The sequence below is a fragment of the Capricornis sumatraensis genome, chromosome 10, assembly GCF_032405125.1.
Source record: "Capricornis sumatraensis isolate serow.1 chromosome 10, serow.2, whole genome shotgun sequence".
Classification (NCBI taxonomy): Eukaryota; Metazoa; Chordata; class Mammalia; order Artiodactyla; family Bovidae; genus Capricornis; species Capricornis sumatraensis.
In genome coordinates this window covers 91,748,399-91,762,623 of record NC_091078.1, presented here as the reverse complement: position 1 = coordinate 91,762,623, position 14,225 = coordinate 91,748,399, and the positions used below count along the sequence as shown (strand labels likewise).

At 44.9% G+C, this 14,225-nt stretch overlaps 1 protein-coding gene across 1 annotated transcript in view; it reads left to right on the top strand.

The window, feature by feature from the left end:
* CACNA2D3 (calcium voltage-gated channel auxiliary subunit alpha2delta 3) overlaps positions 1-14,225 on the top strand; it is an 875,864-nt gene that overhangs the window by 672,533 nt on the left and 189,106 nt on the right. Inside the window, exon 17 of the mRNA XM_068982393.1 lies at positions 2,057-2,131. Coding sequence (XP_068838494.1) covers positions 2,057-2,131 — 75 coding nt within the window. The remainder of the gene's footprint in view (positions 1-2,056; positions 2,132-14,225) is intronic.

Here is a 14,225-nt window from a genome sequence, read left to right as displayed (position 1 = left end):
GGCGAGGGGGCATGACAGAGGCAGGCTCCGGTAGACTGAAATGTGAGTGAGCAACAAGGAAGAAGATGGCAGCTAAACAATGAATGGAGGACATTGGGTGGGAAGGTCACCTCAGTCTCTGCCTCCCAGGGAAGAAGCAGAGAGTTCAGGATACTTCTGTAGGATCTGCACCCAATTCAGCTTCTGTTAACTTCTCTCCTTCCTCCTCTTCTGCTGCCTCCTTCCTTTACCCCTCTTCCCTCCATCCTAGCCATCCCTCCATAACTGCATGGTATGACCTTGGCTGTCACAGAACTTATATTCTGGCGGGGAGATAGGCTTTAAATAATCAAAGGCCTTGACTGATCTCTTGATTACTTACAGTCAACCTCAAATAATTGATTGTCACTTTGATAAGCGCTACACAAGAAAAGTAGAGGGCTTGTCGGGGGCATATGCGTGGAGTTTTACTTTCTTTTGAGTATTGCTTCCTACAGGCAAACCAAGAAGTAAAGGAATGTACATTAGAAGCCACTGAATATATTCGTTGACTATAAAATATTATTTGTTTGGTCTCATCGTGAGTTTGAATTTCCAACCAAAGACCACTTTTGCCTTTAATGGAGAAAGTCAAACTCTCTGAGTCGTTTTGACCCCTTCAGTCTGTATTAAACAGGGACATAATAAAGGTAATTAATGCAGTGTTGACTGTGTCTGACATTTTTCCAAGAGACAAGATGAAAAGAGACGATATACATCTCAAAAGATAGGAAATCTCTGGTTTATCTTTCACAGCATAATGAAATATACTTTTATCATTAGAATCAAGTAGAATCTTATTAAGACTTGCTGTGTAAGGTAACTCCAGAAGAAAATGTCTGTTGCCCTTGACTACCACGTGCATATTTGCTTTTTGTAACACAAGGAAAACTTTTAATTGCCGGTGTTAAATTCTCTGAAGTTAATTTCATATCACCTTGACATTAAGCTAACAAGCAGACAGGGTCATTCTTGGTTTGTAAACTCTGTTGTCTGGATCATTTAATAGTATCATATTCAAGAATGAGAGCAGCAGAGAATTTTAAAGAAAATAACAGTGAGGGCTCAGGACTATGAAATAACTCGTTGGAAAAAAGGATTTTTTTTTCTTCTCCCCTTTCACTGCTCTGGCAAAAGTGGGTTACATTTTCTTTCTTCAGAGAGAGAGATCAGTATGGGTTTTATGCCAGAGGCCATTTTAATACATGAATGATTTGTAGGTAAATTTATTGTAGCCAATGGATGCAGTCAACTGTGTAATAGAAATATTGTCAAAAAGCTGGGATTATTATTTAAATAAGTGCAGTGTTAAATTTGATTACATACTTTTTCAAGCTAATAAAACATTTCATTGCTCTCAAACTATTTCCCATAGTCCTATTTAGTCAGAAAACATAAATTAAGTGAGGCTCTGCATAGAAAATTACCCAGGCTTTGTGTCGATGGAAGAATGCATGGAAAAGCTTGGCGGCCTCACAATTTAAAGACGAAAGGATGTAAAAGGGGTTGGCAGGCTCCTACATAGGCTGGTGGGGACACTTTTCTCCTTGAAGAGTTACGGAAAATGACTGCCTAGGAGAACGCATGCTTGAGAGGGCCTTGGGGGTGTGGAATTGTTGGGAGCCTAGGGTGCATCAGAGGGAGGCCCCTCTTGGCTTATCTCAGGTAGAGAAAAGACACCCAGGTTGACAAAATTCTGTTCACTTGGACATAGGGTCTCCAGAAACATTAGCCACTTGCTTTTTAAAAATTATAATTGTTTTAGTTTTAAATAAATCAAAGTGGGGTCTTTGGATGCCAACATGGGTCTGTGACATTTTAAATTGTGCTATTTGCTGAGCTTATCCTGTGACAGGTCTTCATTTCCACCAAATGTCAAGGATCAGTGCCTTGCATTCATTTTAATGAAATATTGTGCTGATAAGGGTTATGAATGCCACGTTTAAGCTGTAAATTACTAAATGCCGGGCTGCTTTCTGCTTTGTGAATTCACCAGGGAACAAGCTAATGAAGGTTTCTTTCTCACTTCTTCTTACAGTTAGGGATTCATGGCTATGCCTTTGCAATCACAAATAATGGATATATCCTGACGCATCCAGAACTCAGACCACTGGTAAGAGAAATACTTATTTCTGTGTTTCTCCTTTTATGATTTTAAAAGGTTTTCTTTAGTTCTACAGTGGTGACACTTTGCAGTTTTCACTTGAAATGCTCAATTCATAATACTGTCTGTGAAAAGCTGTTTTAATAGTTTATAACTAGCATTTTGACATATAGTATGCAAATAACATAGGGTAAATATATTTGCTATCATGTTTTACATATAAATCCATGTATGTCTTACAACTTGTTTATTTCACGTTTGCCAATATATGTAAAAATTTTAAACTCTGTTCAGTTTGAAATATACATCGTAATAGGTAGCTTTATGAAACAAATGATCTCTCACCCTCCAGCCTGAAACTAACTTAAAAAAAACTATCTGCTTATTTATTAATTTATGTTGGCACTTGCCAGGTCTTCCTTGCTGTGTGCAGGCTTTCTCTGGTCGCAGTCCACGGGCTTCTCCTTGCAGTGGCTTCTCTTGTTGTGGAGGTCCGGCTGTAGAGTGCCTGGGCTTCCGTAGTGGCTGCCCATGGGCTTAGTTGCCCCATGACATGTGGAGTCTTCCCAGACCAGTGGTCGAACCTGTGTCCCCTGCATTGGCGGGCAGATTCTTAACCATTGGACCACCAGGGAAGTCCTGAGACCAACTTATTGAAAATTACATTTGATACAACAAATAAGAGTCGAGATCCCTGGAATCCCTGACACAGTTGAGATTTTCCCCCTTGTGCTGCCTAAGCTGTATCCAGTACCATTGTTTGGTGAGCCGACATGTAAACCATTTTCTTTCAGCATCGTTTTAGCTCCCTTTGAAGTGAGTGGAGTTAGGCCTAGTCCAAGACAGCCCAGAATAGCATGGTCCATTCTGATCCCTGGGAAGAGGCTGCCTGGAGCACTGTGTTTAGGAGGATTCTGAAGGGCAGCTAGGTTTGGTCCACTGTGGATTCTGGAGGGGCATGGCAGAGAGGGCACCACATGTTTGCTCCCCCTGATCTAGTTGCAGTGTGTTGACAAAAGGACATCCCTTTTGGTCTGTGGTTGGCCAATTTTAAAGATATAAAAGTATAAAGAGTAATATAGTAAACTCTGCTTTTGAATGTTAAGAAAGTCTAGTTCATTTCCTATAGCTGTACACACACGCACACGCACACACACACACACACACACACACACACTCACACATACCCATCCACTCCACATGTCTTTTTTCCTTTCCTCAAAATTAGAAAATATCAGCAGTGCCTGCTATGCAAGCATTTATTTGTGAAACATCGTGTGGACCAGTTTGTTTCTGACTTGAATCATTGTTTAGAAGAAGTTCATGTTTTAGCTCCATCACCATCCAACTTTGCTCTAATCGCCCTGGTATTAGTGGAGTCATGGCCACATCATGTGGATCCCACATGCATGCTTCAGGATGCAACTTAAGGGTAACACTTGACTTCAACAAGCTTTTTATCAAAAAAGGATTGAATTAACTGGTTAGCTGATTCCAAACAAATCAGAATTGCTGAAAACTCTGATTGAAAAACCTACCTAACTTTTTAAGGATATTTAAGTCTAAAAATGTATTTAAGTTTGAAAAGCTTAGCACAGTACCCATTTCTAAGTCCTGCGGTTGGGGTTGCTTGTTGAGGGGAGTAGGAGATACATGTTTGATGTGGCTGACAATAGGCTCCTAGTGCTTATTTATTCCAAGTTGGAGTGGATCAGAGTCAATGAAGCAATCAAACCTGGATCTTCGGCCAGTGAATGAATTAACTTTCCTATTTATCAGCTTTTAAAGAAGGAACAAAATGGAACCAGGTGTCAGAAGGGTCACCAGGGTACCTTCCCTTTCTCTATAATGTGGAAGTGAGCAGCTCCCATCTGTGCAGTCATTTCAGAGACTTCCTGGTCTTTCACATCTCCTGGCCTGTTTGCAAATAATCCATCTCATGGACTTCAGAACTGTAGCCACTGAGAGGGCAGCTGAAAGGCTCTTAGAAGAACAGGCCAACCAGTCAACACTCATCATCTCCTGACAGTGCAAATACTCACAAATCCAAGTCATTTCTGTTCTTCTCACTGTTGAAACATTGCAATGAATGATTTCACTGGAAATGGCAGCTAGGGTCAAATTCCCATAAATGTGATGGCCCAAGCAAATGCCGCACATCTCACTTTTGAGGACCCAAACCAGATGAAGCTTTTTGAAGTCGATCCACAATAAGAACGTCAGGAGTGGCCAGGTCAATGGACCATCTATCCCATTTTTTCCGTCTGTGACACTGAGGCCATAACATATTTAGAAGAGGTTTGGTGTGATGCCCACTGTTGAGGATTCTGTGAACTAACCCATCTGTGTAATCAATAGTGGATGTTAACCCTCCCTTGAGTTTTGTATTTTCCTGCTGGGAAAAAGACAGCAGTGAAGTGGAAGGAATTCAGCTTCAGCGCTACATAGGTTATCCTTGATTCCTAGTCCCATCATAAACCAGCTATGTGACTTTGGGCTTGTCAGTGTAAATGGGATAATATAAGTAAAGAGCCTTGTGTGACCAGTCAAGCCCCAGGACACTGTGGGGACCGTGGTAGTTCTGTGGACATTCTGTTTGTATTTTATTGACTGGTATAAAGATTGGGAGGACTCGGTGATGCTGGATGCTTGCGGGGGTGGGGGTGGATTTAAAGAACATTTTTAATTATTCACTTTGTTCAGGTTATTATGATAAACATCAGTGAGGGGTTGTATCCACACACACACGAGGAAACAGTCCTTGGGATTATGCAGTCTGTGCAGTTCTACTTTGAACCTGACATCAACTTAGTCTGTGCAACCTCAGCTACGCCTGTCTGTGCCTGTCTGTCTCTCCACCTCGCTCTGTCTCTCTCTCTCTGTCTGTCTCTCACACATTCACACCCTTACTTTTCTCGGTCAGCTCTGAGCTAGAAGAAAAGCAAACAGTAGCTGTACTGGGAAGTTCTGCGTGAGCCCAGGGAACCAAGGTGTTTTGTTACTGTTGTCTGTTTGTTTTTAAAGTAGCACTGAGGAAATACTAGCAGCTGCAGTAACTAAAGTATGACAGTTAAGAATCAATCCACATAGGGGGAATAACCCAGCTCTGGCACGTACAAGTAGTTTGTTTGTCTCTGTCTTGCTCACCTGAACAAAAGCAGAAAACTCAACCCCTCCTTCTCCTTCACCACCAGTCACTCAGCATAGAGGAGGGACTTCGAAGGAGAATGAATGAAAGAATCCTCCACAGCCAGTGTTGCAATTCCAGTTACTTTGGATTCTTCAGGATAATGTTATGTAATTAGGGCACTTCCCCGGAAACCTGGTGTCTGCACCAGACATAAATGGACCCAGTCAGAGTCTCACCCACAGCTGGGGACAACCACCACCAGCAGCTTCCTTGGCCAGCTCTAGCAGGGAATCCTCACTCCAACCTGACAGGCCTTCTCCAAGCCCAGTCATACAGTCAGATCCTTGTTACAAATGGATGATCCCCTCGGTTCTGGCCGAGGCTGCCAGATTAGCACAGTGGGTGTGAGTGGGAGATTGTGGCCAGCATGGGGGACGGAGCCGACTCACTTAAAATAACTCCTGTTCCCTCTCCATCTGCCACTGAGGTTGTTTCTGCCCCTGCAGCCAGAGGAAAGAAGTGGGTTTCCTGAAGCACAATACCAATATTTTTCTAATTTGTCCAATAAAATTTTCCCCCCAAACTTAATATTTAGCTTGATTTATTCAGTATTTTCTTTCATCTTGTATGATTTGGGTGTGAATCATGAAGTGTCTCCAAAAACAGCTCAGATGTAGGAGCCTTACTCAGCAGACTGGCTTTGGTTTAATTGGCAAAGCTGCTCAAGCAGGACTTTTCTGTTGATAAGTGGGCTCTCTGTAGTCTTTCTCCAAGTGTTTCTCAATCACTCTGTCCTTGCCACCAGCTTGTGACTTCTGGTAGACTAACTGATGCTGATTCAACAAACATTTATGTGGTTCCCAGCATGCTGGGATCCACGTGTTAGAATGGGGGCTGAAGGAACACGTGAGCTGGGGCCATCTCATGGGTGGGGACTCGGACAATAGCGAAGCAAGAAAGATTCAAGTCAGACCTTGAGGAATGATTTTTGAGTTGTTATTACACATCTGGAAGTTTTTTCCTTGATCTCTGCCCCTCTTTAACATTCAGGTTAAAACTATTTCAAAGCATAGTTACTTAGAATTACTGTCTAGATCGATTTTTCTTGCACTTTATTCTTCTCAGAAAGTTCTTTGAGAGCTTTATGAATTTTTCTTAAAATGTGGAGCCCCTAATATATCTTTTTTCTTTTGCCCGACAGAGCCTCAAAGGAAGTAAAACTAGGAAAGGACCCCCTTTCACATGATCTGATTTTCTTTTGAGATTTTGGTAATCCATGTGCCCCTCCGTTTTAGAAAAAAGGGACATCTAAGTTGATTGCCTTCCCCATGGAGGCCTGGAATGTGGACCTCGTCAAACCACCAAGAGAACACAAAAAAGGCTCCCTTCCAGCAGCCACAGCACAGGCAAGGCTCCACAGAGGAGCCTGGGGCAGGCAAAATCTAGGACTCGTTTCCATGAAACCACGTTGACATTTGCCAAAAGCTGTTTGCTCTGTGTCTACAAGCCCAGAAGATGGGGAAGGATGCTGAAGAATTTCTATTCTGGATAAAAACTAGCCAGTCACATGGGCCACTGGGCTAATGGTAGATGAGATGGGGAAAACCCTCAGTCCCTTCCCTCAATATTGGCTAGACGGCTACTATGTTCTAGGGCTAAGCAAAACACAGAGAGCTCAAAATCAAATAGGGTGGATAAGACTTTTTATGTAGAGTGGAGAAGTAACCATAGATACAACTAGGGAAAATGCATTTTTTGTATCTGTTATTGTTGTTGGTCTTAGTAAACTTTGTTTCACATCTGTTGATTACTTTTTGTGTGACAGACACTGCTCAAAGTGTTTAAAATGGCTAAAGCTTTCGATCATTAACTAATTCAATAGCAAGCTTAGGATGCAGAAGCAATGGAAAGGCTCAGAGAAAGGGTGTGCGTGACGCCAGGCCTGTGTGGAAGGTGGGGTCTGGAAGGCAATCTGGAGTCAGATTGTAGACAACCAAGGGTGCCAGGAACATCTCCGTGAGGCAGTGCATATCCTCATGTTACAAACAGGAATCTGAGGCACCAAGCAATCAAGTAGTTAAATGACTTGAAAGAGTCAGAACCAGGAGCCGCTAGATCAGTTTAGATGCACTAAATTCACTCTTCTTATTGGTTGATTCTCAGGAAATGGGAAGCAGAGTGAGAACCTGATCTTTGCAGCCATGTGGATGAATAACAGGGTCATCACAAGGCAATTACAGTGAGATTCTGCCTAGACTAGTACTGTCCAGGAAGAATGTCATGTGAGCCGCAATCATGAGGTGCCTGTGTAAGTTAACATTTTCTAGTAGCTACATCTAAAAAGGAAATAGGTGACCAAGCTGTGCAGCCCAGGCCAGTGCGGGGAGTGGAAGCCTGAGTGTCTCAGGCTGTCTCCATCAGACCCCAGCCATTTCTGTTGTTCTGTCAAACTCAGCTGAGCTCTCCAGCGAGTCCTGTTACAGAGTCTCTCCACTCCCTCTGGAAGTCAGTGTTCTTGCTGTTTCCACAGCCCGAGCTCTGCCTGCTGTCACCAGTCAGTCCCTATGGACTCCTTGACTGTCCCCATCCCACTCCAAATGTGGATTCCATTTCTTTGTTCTTACGGATGCCCAGCCACTTCGTTTCTCCATACCTTTTTGCTATTGAACATGGGTTTTAGCCCTGCTCTGGACACCTGTTTTTGTACCCCCTTCACCCCCAGAATTATGCTCTTAGCAGTCAACGTGGGCTTTCACAGGCATCACTCAGTTGATCTGGCTTTTCTTGGCATCTAGAGTAAAACCCAAACTCTGGGCCATGGCCCTAGCTCCCTACCATATCTGACTTGACCTCTCTGGCCAGCCAGAGTGGTGTGGCTGCCCGCTGTGCTCACCCCTCCTTCAGTCTACTCCAGCCCTTTTGTCCATCCCTCAAAAGCCCCAAGCTCCTCTCTGGTCCAAATTCCTGTGCCTCCTCTTCCCTCTGCCTGTAATCTTGTTCCCAATACACCTATGACTGCCTTTGTCCCACCTTCCATATCTCATCTCAGTGTCACCTCCACAGAGAAGCTTCCCTGCTCTCTGACCAAAGGAGCCACACACCTCCCTCACTCCCCGTCACACCCCGTATTTGAGTTTCCTCCGATCACTTATCACTCTTGGGAAAGGTCTGTGTGTTCAGCCTCTCCTGCACCATCCCTTGTGAATTCCTGTGACTTTGCTGCTGCACCGAGGGAGTAGTTGACAGATATTTCTTGATAGATTTTGATGGCGTTTGAAGGATGCTGATGACTAAATATCTGGGTACCAATTTTCTACAATAAATGAGAAGTGCAGGTGCCACATGTTTACCCATCAAACACTTACTGAGTCTCTGCTTCATCACATGCAAAATTTGAATCTCATGTAATTGATCAAGTCCTCCTTTCTTTCTGCCCCTGCCTCTGCTGGACTGCAAACATTCATGAGATGTTCCTTAAGTCAGGCACTGTGCTAGCTGATGGAGACAGAGAAGCAGGTAGAACAGCATCTCTGCCCACAAGGAGCTCATTGCTAAAGTCCAAGCAGAGATATGTGCTTGCGGGGCAGGCATCTGCTTTTCTCGAGGAAGGGTACCCTGAGATGCTGGAGGGCTTCCCAGAGGAGGTGACATGCACACCAACTTCCTCCACAGCCTACTGTGAGGGACGTTTCTTTCCAGACTCAGCAGGGCTCCCACACACTTCCTGAGATCTCTGTCCTCATTTGACTTCTGTCTCTGGTCTCAGAACCATGCATTCTGCTGGCCCCAAGCTGCTGGGGTGTAGCGGGTGGGAATCTGTCATCGTTTATACAACTCTGTGGCTTCTAAGACTGGAATCCCATCTCCAGTCTCCAGCTCTGTTCTCTGCTCAGACTGCTGGGAACTGAACGAGACTGGCCAGTAGGTGGCGCACGGGCACCGCCGTGTGCCCGCTCCCTGCGCACATCCTCAAAACACAATCCTTTCATGTCGGGTCTGAATCCATACCGTTTTATTTTAAAAGAAAGAAGCATCGGATGCTTAGTAAATGTATCTGCTCAGAGGAGTGTGTTCTTAAGGAAAAAATAAACAAGACTGTGTGACCCCCATGGAGCGAGCCTGGTATTTTTGAAATACATCGTTTGGTGAAAGAGAAAACAGAGCCTCGCATGCTTTTCTCTTGATGAAATGTTGAGAGCAACGGTTGGAGCCGCCCCAGTCTGGACACTTGAGTGGAAGAGTGGCAGCCCTGAGCAAGGAATGCTTACATCTCGTGAGCTTCAGGATGAAGCAGGTTAGAGGGGTGCCTGCCTTTCTGTCCTGCAAACCTCAAGAACTCTGTAGCCGCTTGGTCCCCAAGTTCTGTGCCCGGGTGTGTACAGGAGCACCTAGGGCATAGATAGGATTTAGCAGAGAGTGGGTTAGCAGTGACAGTGCAGCTGTTACTTAAAGTTTTAAGAACCATGCTATGTGCTTATCATCTTTGTGTGTCTTGCCTCATTAAGTCTTCGTAGCATCCCGTGTGTTAGTTCTTGTTTTAGAGAGATTAACTGATGCCTAGCCCAAGGACTGAGTCAGTCAGAAAGCAAATTTGACTCAGTCTTCAGAGGGAAAAAAAAAAAAGACAACTGTGAACAGTGTCGTTTTTCATCAAGTTAAACCTACTCAATTGAACAGAGTTCCTTAATTCCGAAGCAGAGTTATAAGGTTCTTTTATAAGATGAGAGTTGGGCTGCTGGGCCTCCCTTGGCTTCTGCTGTCTGCTCCTGCACACCACCTGCATGGCACTCAGGGTGGCATCTTTGATCTTGGCCTTGGATGGAGTTTAGCTGGTGGGGACTCACACCCAGAAGAAATGAGAGGAGAGGGCAGGGGACTGTATATTCAGCTCCGTGTCCCCTGGCACTGGCTGCAGCCAGTCGAAAGCCACATTAGCCTTTTGTTCTCTGTGGGCTGCTGTGATTGTTCCTTCCTCTCTCCCTTCATGCAGAGTGGAAGAGAAGGGCCCCACTGCTTGTGACTCCAGGGTACTACACCGTTTCTTATAGTTCCCTACACCTGCCCCACTGTTACAATAGGTTCTTTATGAGAACTTCCTTAATTAGCCAGCTTGACGATGCCATATGCTTCCTGCTGGGGTCCTGACTGATACAAAGGTAAGAGTAGATGGAAGGTTTGTTTCTCTTAAGTGTTTACTAGGAAAAAAAGGCGGGGGGGGGGGGGTAATAAATAAAGGAAAAAGAAGAAAGGGATGAAGGAAGAATGGAAGAAAAGAGGAAGAATTCAAAGGAAAAAGATGGAGGAAGGAAGGAAGAAAAACAAAAGGCAAGAGGAAAAGTTCCTGCATCCTGTCCTTTATTTATTTATTCATTTACTCATATTCATTAATCTCACATTGTGGTGGGAACTGAGAGCTTCCATATGCACTTTTATTAAATTCCTCTTTTGCTCAAGTGATTAAGAATTGGTATCTGTTGCTTACAAGCAGAGCAGCCTGGCTGATGCAGTTGTGGGTCCCCAAGCCTGGGAGCCGTTGCTGGGGTGGCTCTGAGCCCTGCTCTCAGGGAGCACACAGTCTGTCCTCCCTCCCTGTCTCCCACTCCCACCCCTGAAACCCTCCTCCCCACACCACCCTATGGCCTCGTCCCACCAGACTTCCTGCACAGGTCTTTGAGTTTGGGTTCCATGCTACATCACAGAACTCCCTCGACATGCCTGTCCCCTCACGCACTGCAAGTGGCCTGAATACACTAATCCCACCCTTGCATGTCCAGGGCCTGGTAAAATACCTAGAAGAGGAAGTGGAATAATAAACAGGAGAGAAGACCCACAGATAGGTAATTGATTACACAATGCCGCAGTGTATTATTAAGCACCAGAGTGGGAATACTGGCAAGAAAGAATTTGTAAAAGGACGTGGTGTCTAGCTGTGACAGGCGTGGCTCGAGAACTCTGCAGGGAGCTAGTCTGCAGCCTGTAAGCCTCAGCCCACAGGCTGTGATCCAGTCCAGCACATGCAGAAACAACAGAAGACCCTTCAGACACTAGAGGTGCAGCTTGCTCCTTCTTGCATTGCTGGAGCCCACCTTCCCTCTCACCTTTCCTTCTCTCATCTGGCATGTGTTACCGAACACCTCTTTGTGCCAGGCACTCCTTTATATGCTGGAGATCGAGGGATAAAAGCAAAGCTGACACAGCTCCCCCTTCATGGGGTCATGGATACGGTATGTTGGTTTTAGGCTCATAAGTAAGCAAATAAAAAGTATTAGCCCATTTTGGATAACTTCTCCAAAGGAAGGAAGGCTCTGAGACAACAGTAGGCTAGGGACATGCCCTACTTTTAGTTGAATGGTCAAGGGGAACCCTTCTTGGGGATGACATTTTAAGCTGAACCCTATCGCCCTGAGGGGGGAAAAGAACTTGCTGTGCCAAGATAATAGAGACTAGTTTAGGCTGAGGGAACCATGTATGCAAAGACCCTGAGGCATGGGGAGACCTAAGATGTGTCTGGAATCTGTGAGTAGATTCAGAACAGAATTCCAAAGACCAAGGGAAAGTGCCTTGAGGTTTTGTTGGTAAATTCCTATTTGCAAACATGCTTAGTGAAGTAGTTCTGTGGATGGCCCACCCAGGCCCCCTCAGCCCTCACCTCCGTGGGTTCCAGCCTGGCTTGCAGCTGCCAAAACCCTAGGGAAGACTTTCTGTGACTTCTGCAATTCACTTCTTTCAAGCGCACAGCGGGCAAGGGGTGCCAGGGAATTAGCATCCTTCCACCAAAAACTGATGAGCACTCCCACCTCCCGGTGGGTTCCCTGCAGGCACCTGCTGCACACTGGCTCCCGGACCCCTGCAGTGGGATTCAGCTTGAGGTGCCCAGCGTGCCCACATGCTCCGTAATGCAACTTGTGTTGGCTGCCTGCCTGTGGTCTCTGTCTCTCAGTCACTTTGCTGTGTTCCTACAGGCATTTCCTGGCAAAGTAAAAACTTTGCCCTTAAATCCTGGCCTTAGGATCTGCTGCAGAGGAGAGTCTCGCCACGATCCCAGTGGACTGATACATCTCTGCAAAAATAGATTTGCTTCAGATACAGTTCTGTGTGCGTATAAGACCTTTGCTTTAAAGTGTTGGGATCAGGCACATTTCCCATTCTGTTTCAGGGAGCTGCACATGTATTCACCTCACATCAGCCTGCTTGCACTGAGAAGCACCAGGGAGTGTTGGCTTTATGCTGTTAATAATGGAGAAGGCACTTTAAGGGAATTTGGTTTAGAGATAGGATTCTCTGCTGCTTTATTGTTTGGCAAAAGGATTTGATGAGGACAGAGCTTTTCTTTACACTGGACACACTGTGACCTTTGTTTTACTAGATTAATTTCATATCTAGAGTGCCCCATCTTGGATGATGAATTAGCAATAAAAGGCTCATCAAAATGTAATTACAGGCAATGTGTTGAATAATGATCTCTTAAAAATTCCTATAGATTTGTCTGCACCTCCTTCCCCTCATGGGGGAAATGAGCGTCAGCTGCTAGCTACTAGCCTGGACTCAGGAATGCAAAGCCTAGCCACATTGTGAGGCTGAGATGGGAGAGCTGGCTTCCATCATTGTCCAGTGTCATCTAATTGATCAATTGCTTCTCTCCATGTGATGCACATCTTTATATAATTTAAAGGACCATCTCCATGGGGGTAGGAATACACAGGAAGTGGAAGCTCAAAGCAGAATGAAACCCTCACCTCCTCCATCTGCAGCAGCCTGTTGTGGGGAGCGAGTTATTAATTAAAATGTTAACTGTCCCGACAATAGCAGGCGGGCCAGCATAAAGAATGCTGGGAAGTGAGCATTAAAGCTTTTATAACTGTAAATTCCAGGAAAGTTTGTTCCTCCTTAAAACAGGCAAACAGAGCCCTCTGCATACAAGAGAAGGCCAGACTGGGCTGGTGAGTGAGGTTAGGCTTCCCGGAGAGGAGTCAGACTGGTTTCTCTCCAGAGAGTTGGACTGGGAGAAACCTAGCCTTACCCTCAATGTACTGAGGAGCCCTGTAAAACCTGCAGCTTGAGCTGACTGCAGAATATTCAAATGATTCAACAGTGTAAGTGCCCACACTCATTTGAATAACTGAAGAATGCAGTCATTTGAATGCCAATGATGATGCCTCTGCAAGTTTACATTTTAGAAAGACAGTGCATCTGAATCCCCATGAGAGCATTAAATTGCTATCTAATTAGCAGTCCCAAATTATATATATTTAAAAGATAATTAAAGGTTTGAAGGCTGTTGGAATAGCTGGTTATACATTTAAATGAATCACTAGAAATTTGTTAGTAATGTGTGGAGTTTTCTTTTATTTTTTGCTTCCCTCTTTGAAGTTCAGTAGACCCAACCTTGAGGGGTTAAGTCTGGTAGCGGTAAGATAAAGGCAGATGTTTTTAATTATTGCAACTCAAACCTCCAAATAATTATAAGCAGCTGTCATTTTTACATAATCCTAAATGATAAGACGCAAAGAATGCAAATAAAAAGGTTGAGAGCACGGGCTTTGGGGCACAATCATTTACTCCCCACCACACCCCCGAACTGACCATTGCCCTTCTTTGAGGAGGTGCCCAGACCATTATGTGCTTCACTCAACTTTTATAATCATGTGACAGGCCACGTGTGTTTCTGAACACCTCCCAGCTGCCATTTCCACATACTCTGTGGATGTTTTCAGGGCAAAGGGAAACACGAATGCATTTGAGATATTCAGTTTGGCTAAGCCTGTCAGGGCTTTTGCTGATCGTTATTCTCACTTACCCCTTTCTCTTTGGGACAGGACCTGGGTGACCCCACCCCGACTCCCACAAACATACCAATAGCTGGCATTTCTTTGGCTTGTGGCTGGGGATTTCATAAGATTGAGTGCTTTTGTGCCTCAGCTGGCCAGGGCCAGAAATCCCAAATGACAGGCTGGCCTGCCAGCCACACCCCAG